This window comes from Lissotriton vulgaris, chromosome 6, assembly GCF_964263255.1.
Source record: "Lissotriton vulgaris chromosome 6, aLisVul1.2, whole genome shotgun sequence".
Classification (NCBI taxonomy): Eukaryota; Metazoa; Chordata; class Amphibia; order Caudata; family Salamandridae; genus Lissotriton; species Lissotriton vulgaris.
Genome location: NC_141694.1, coordinates 760,847,688 through 760,853,771, shown reverse-complemented (window position 1 = coordinate 760,853,771; position 6,084 = coordinate 760,847,688). Strand labels below are relative to the sequence as shown.

The 6,084-nt window shown below is 47.8% G+C and overlaps 1 protein-coding gene across 1 annotated transcript; it reads left to right on the top strand.

Annotated features, from left to right (window-relative positions):
• The first annotated feature begins 1,206 nt into the window (after positions 1-1,206).
• LOC147707949 (uncharacterized) lies at positions 1,207-5,852 on the top strand. Its single transcript, XM_086925263.1, has 4 exons — positions 1,207-1,486; positions 2,978-3,079; positions 3,771-3,911; positions 5,404-5,852. Exons 1-4 carry the CDS (start codon positions 1,207-1,209, stop codon positions 5,850-5,852), a joined length of 972 nt encoding a protein of 323 aa, XP_086781389.1.
• Positions 5,853-6,084: the final 232 nt, after the last annotated feature.

The following is a 6,084-nucleotide window of genomic DNA, read 5'->3' as shown; positions in this document are numbered from 1 at the left end:
AGGAATGTCTTCATGTGGTGATGGGATTAGTCAGAGAGAAAAATCAACAATAAAGATGCTTTGGATAAAGCAGACAATTCCTCCTAGACTCACTACTGGTGCTCACCTTGCTGCCTTCATACCCGCAGAAACTCCCTTGTGTTTTCCATTTCCCTTAAGTGCAAAGTCCAAACGTACTCTTAAAGATTTCACTTCCCTTTCTACTAACCAGTATATACATAGCTAGATATAGATTGTGTTGATGACTTTTGGCAATATTCAAAATGTCCAGGAATAATATATATATTTTTAGCAGTTTTAGGTAGCTTAAATTCGGCCAAGGGAATTAGAGCTGTTTACACGAGTATGCTTGCTGCCACTGTCTTTATGGCTTAAAGATAAAGAAATCTACTGTTATCTGAAAGTCTGTTAAGAAGTTCTGTGGTCATACTGATTCAGCAGCTACATACGTCATTATCATATGAAATCTCTTTATGGATGTCCTAACTACACTTTCACAATTGGTATATTAACCTTGCTTTCTCAAATGCGTTTGAAAATGCATCATTTGCCCACTCTTTTTAAACTTTTCTCTGGGGAGTATCCCCCGAAAATGCCTTATATTGATCGGGCTCGCTTGCTGGGGTTGCTCACCAACAGCTTTCAAAAAAAGAGAGTTTCCCAGAAACCAGAAAGGACCGGGTATCAACAATATTAAAAAAGAAAGTTCCTTTCTGTGTTGTTTACTTCTTATCAGTGACCAAAAGGCCTACACATATATTACCTTGGTTTTGTGCTAAATAGTGACACAGATAATTATTGCTACACAACGCTAAATTTACTTTTGTCTCTCAAATTTTATTAATTATAAAAATATTTTTTTTGTCATTAAAACCTTTTTGTAAATCACATATTATATAACATTTTGTAATCGTGAACTCAGGTACATCTCTCGGCAATTCATATAACAATTCCTATTACGGTTTCCAAATCAGAGTCACTACTTCATATGCATTAATTAATTCTCCACAAAAAAAAACCCACTAATCAATATATAATCATATCACATTGATAATAAAACGTTTAAAACAGTCCTTTGTCGACGCGTTTCATTTTTTCTCCTTCTTGCTACCACCTGCCCAGACCATGGTGAAGCCAGCAGTGAAGCTGCCCAAGATGGGCCCCGCAGCCCGTGCCCGGCTCCCGTGTGGCCGTTTAAGGGCGGACATGGTGGTGCCCAGGGAGATCTTCAGCCCTGAGGAGGTGGGCTCACTGGTTTTCTATGTAGAGCGCTGCCTCCCCAGGACCATCGCGGCAGGCGGCAGGATCGCTGCTGGCTACACCAACTGCCAGGAGCGACGGAAGCGGTGGGAGCAGGTGTGCCGGGCCCTGTTTGACATCTCGGGGGTCCAGCGCACCTACAACCAGGTGACCCACCGCTGGACGGATATCCTGGACAGGGAGCGCGACCTGCTGGACCTGCTGGGAGTGGAGGTCTCCGGGCTTGGTGAGTAGTAGTAGCAATTTTTTCATCACTCACTACTCTGTTTTTTTCCCTGCTCTGTGTGTTATATTGCAAATGTTTGTTTTAACTTTTTTACAAAGAGCAATAATGCAGCCGATTACATTGATAGTAGAGGTAAATTAATATTTCAAAATCTTCTGTGCATTTCAGGTGCACTGCTCTCCTTCTCTGTGGCGGTGCCACTGCTTATTTGTTTTCTATTTTGTGTTCATTTAATTGGGCTGAGTAATGTATGAGTGTACTTTACAGAACTGCGTAATGCTAGACACAAAGGGGCAGATTTACAAGCCCCTTGCGCCATGTTTACGCTGCCTTACCTGACGCAACAGCGACGTAAACGTGGCGCATCCCTGCGAGTCATGTACAACGTGATGCATCTAGGGAGATGTGCCACGTTAAGGCCTGGGCCTGCGCCACAATGGGTGCGTTCCCACGCAGGGGGGGGGGCGGTCAGGCAGCTTTGCGCCTCGCAAAAGTGCCTGCGTGAAATCTACAAGATTTAACGCAGGCACTTCCGCGACGCTGCTACGTCAATTCTTTATGCCTGCTTGCTTGAAGCAGGCGTAAGGACTGATGCAGTATGTTGAGTATTGGGCAGCCCTGAGCATTGCTAGAGTTGCATCGCGCCTGCGACGCGACTCTAGAGATGCGCCCCTCTTTCGTCACAAGATGCGTCACGCATCTGCCTACCCTTGCGCCAGGGTGTGCCGCATTGTAATTGCGGCGCATCTGCCGTGACGCAAGGTTAGTTTTGCGTTACGCATTTGTTCTGGTGCACCTGTGGAGGTGTGCAGCCCAGAACTCGTAAGTATGCCCCTAAGTGTCAGATTTGCAATTACCTGCGCATCCCTGCAAAGTGTGCGGCACGCCAGCACCACCCATGGTGCGCCGTATTTACAATGCAGCACACCATGGTCCCAAAACGTCACCGAAGCGTTACGCATCGGTGCCGTAAAGGCGGCTCATTGATGGAGTTGCGTAGCAACGATGGCGCAGCTCCAGCAATGCTGCGTCAAGCCATACGTCTGCTTCATGCAGGCGCAGGGTTTGAGTGACGCATCATTGTCCTAAATGACTGATTGAAATTTTATATATTCCCCATAGCCACTTTTAGCATGCGTTCCTGCGCAGGAACGCCCTCCCTTGCACTGGAACGCTCCCTTATGGCGCAGGGCTTTGAAATGGGATGCATCTCCCATATGCGTCACGTTGTTAATATACGCCACACCATGGCGCCTCTCTTGTTGTGGCTCTGCGTCACAAAAGTGAAGCAAGAACGGAGCAAAAGAGCTGCAAAGGGGTTGTAAATCTGCCCCTAGAGTAGAGGCTCAGGTGCAGTCCTTCCTTTGTAGCCCTCTTTTTGGCTGAAATAGTTGGTTCTTGTTCTTTCTAAATGTTTGATTTGGTTGACAAGGACATCGACAAGCAGCAATCATCAATGTTTTCTATTCTTTCTTTCATGTTGTACATCAGGTCCCCCCAGGGGCAAGCGGACGGAAGTGGAACAGGAGGATGCTGTGGCTCCAGAGGAGGAGGATGCAGGCCAGGGCGGCGAGTGCTCCTTTGCTGGCCCCAGTAAGTTTTCATTTAAATATAGAGGACATATTGTTGTCCAAGCGTTCCTAATTTAATTTTTTCGAAATAGTGTTTAGATAGGAGCACAATCCATAATACTACTGTTGCAGGGACAATTCTCCACAAACCGAACTATGGACACTAAACACCAGAGTAATAATATTTCAGAGTGGCGTGTTTGGCACACTGTATAAACCTGGTAGTGTCAGCGGCACGGACTCCTCCTTGCCAAAATTTGCAAAACCTTTCGCTCAGTCACTCTAGTCTGGAGGACCAAAAACCACAGAGTCTATTAAATTTTAAAAGCTTAATTAAAAGTAAAAGTAAACACATATATTAAAATTAAGTTAGCTGGAAATGGAAAAGTGCTTGGTGCTGAGTTGATGAGTAATGGAACACATTTCTTGTGGTCGAGCCGAGCTTTCACCTGGTTTGAAGTTGATGTTGCTCTTGTCCTTAGAAGTCCAGCTTCTGTCTGTTCAGAGAAAAATGGTGTGTGTTAAAATTAAGCAAGCATTCATCAATTGTGACAAAAAAGTGCAGCAAGACAACAGCCTTCCGTGGAAGGAGGGACATTTTTACTTTAGACTAGAGTAGACAGTCAATTACTTTTTCTGTTTTCACATTTCTTCATTCCTAGACTAAATACTAGTGAGTGGTGTAATCTAACATTCTTAAATCTACTTTGTAGGTGGAACATCTGGTGGCGGGACCAGCTCGGATGTGGTGGTGGTGGTCGACTCCGAGTCCGAGGACAACTCTGGGGAGGAGGCGGCGCAAGTGGCCAAAGAAGAGACTGTGAGGAAACAGACAGTGGTGGTGGCGGGTAGAGGTAAGCTGGATCATGGTACTATCTGACTCTTAGATAGCATATGATGTGTATCTACAGAGAGTAGACGGTCACTGGATGAACTACGAAAATACTATGAAATGTTTCCGGGGGGGGGGGGCAACATCATCACCATCTCCTGAGTCCTGACATGATTGAGCACAAGTATTAAATACATTTTTTTTAAATCTAACACGACATAGAGCTTAAATAAACAAAGAACCCCATAGGGGGAAGAGAAAAATCTTGTGCGGCACCACAGCAGACGACCTGGCAACTACATTAAAACAGAGGGAAAAACAAAAAATGCCAGAAAAAAACCATTCAATCTAAATCAGGAGGATGTGGTTATAGAGCATGGGTCCTCACAAACTTTCTCTCGGGGCCAAATTGACAGTGTGGTTTGTGGCCAAGGGCCGCACCGAAGGGGGCAGGGTCAGTGGGGGAGGGGGTGGATCTAGAGCAACAACAAAAAACTATGACCATGAGGTTGAACTCATGCCCCTTCAGCGGATGCCTTCGTCCACTGAGCCACCAGACCTGGCATACACATTACACACATCTTTCTTTCTCTCTCTCTCTGTCTCTCTCTCTGTCTCTCTCCCTCCCTCTCTCTCTGTCTCCCTCCCTCTCTCTGTTTCCCTCTCTCTCTCTCTCTCTGTCTCCCTCTTTCTGTCTCCCTGTGTCTCCCTCTACCTCGCTGTCTCTCTCTCTCTGTCTCCCTCCCTCACCCTCCCTCTGTCACCCTCTGGCTCCCTCCCTCTCTCTCTCTCCTTCTGTCTTCCTCTCTGTCTGTCCCTGTCTCTGCCCCTATCTGTCAGTCTGTCCCTGTCGCTATCTGTCCCTGTTTCCCTCCCTCTGTCTCCCTCTCTGTCTCTCTGTCTGTCTCTGCCTGTCTGCCCCTTTCCCTGTCTCTGCCTCCATCTGTCTCTGTCTGTGTCTCTCTGTCTGTCTCTGTCTCCCTCCCTCCCTCTCTCTCTCTGTCTCCCTCCCTGCCTGTCTCCCTCTCTTACTCTCTCTCTCCCCCTCTCTCTCTCTCCCTCTGTCTCACTCACTCTGTCCGTCTCCCTCTCTCTCTGTCTCCCTCCGTCTCCGTCTCCCTCTGTCTCTCTGTCTCCCTCTCTGTCTCCCTCCCTCCGTCACCCTCAGTCTCAATCCCTCTCTCTCTCTCCCTCGCCATCTCCCTCTCTATCTCTCTGCCCCTGTCTCTGCCTCTGTCTCTGCCTCTATCTGTCTGTCGGTCCCAGCCTGCTGTAATTACCATATTGTAATTTGTCACTGGGCCAGCACTGGATGGACCTGCAATCCGGGGGGGGGGGCACGCGCCCCCCCTTGCCCCTCCCTGCGGACGGCCATGATACTGGCCTCAATAGTTTTGTACTGCGCTGGCTAGTTTCTAGTTGTACTGTGACACAACTTTCTGCTGAATCATTTTGTGTTAATCATATTCTTAAAGAGCATTGGTTACAGATTATGTCTTTCTTTCTTCATATAGTTGGTAATACTAAAACATCAAAACCATCAAGGAGTATGAAGGCTCTACTGGCCCGGCAACGGAGGCTAGATGCTACTGTTGCCCAATATCGGCGGCTGGTGGAACTGGAGGGGGAGGACACGCAGTCCAGTACATCGAATGGGACACCTGCATCCTCCTCCGTGACCCCACGTTCTGCCGGTCAGCGCAGTGCTCCGGCGATACGGAGCCGGGCTGGCAGACGCCACCGCCGAGCAGCAAAGGCTGCCCCTCACAGTACTCTAAAGGCTCGCTTGGGCCGTGCACTCCACAGAGTGTCCGACCTGGAGGCGGAGGTCCGGAAGTTGAAAGAATCTCAAAATGTGTTGGAGGGCCTCCGCTTAGACCACGCCACCCTCCGGGAGCAGTACGATGCCCTGGCCCTTAGGCATGATGCCCTGGAGGCTAAAGTCCACACCATGCATCCCTAGAGTGTCCCTTGCCCCTTTTTTAGTGACTTTTGGGGGGTGGGAATTGGGAGTTGGCGTTTTTGGGGACTTTTGAAGGACTATTTATTTGTTGGGGTTAGGGAGGGTCTTGCGGGAGATTATTTTGTTAGGGATATAAAAATATACTTTATCTGAGCATACCTGTTTTTTACTACTTTTGAGCCTGGTGGGTGGTGGTTTTGCAGTAAGTTCGTTTTACTGAACACTGTTATTG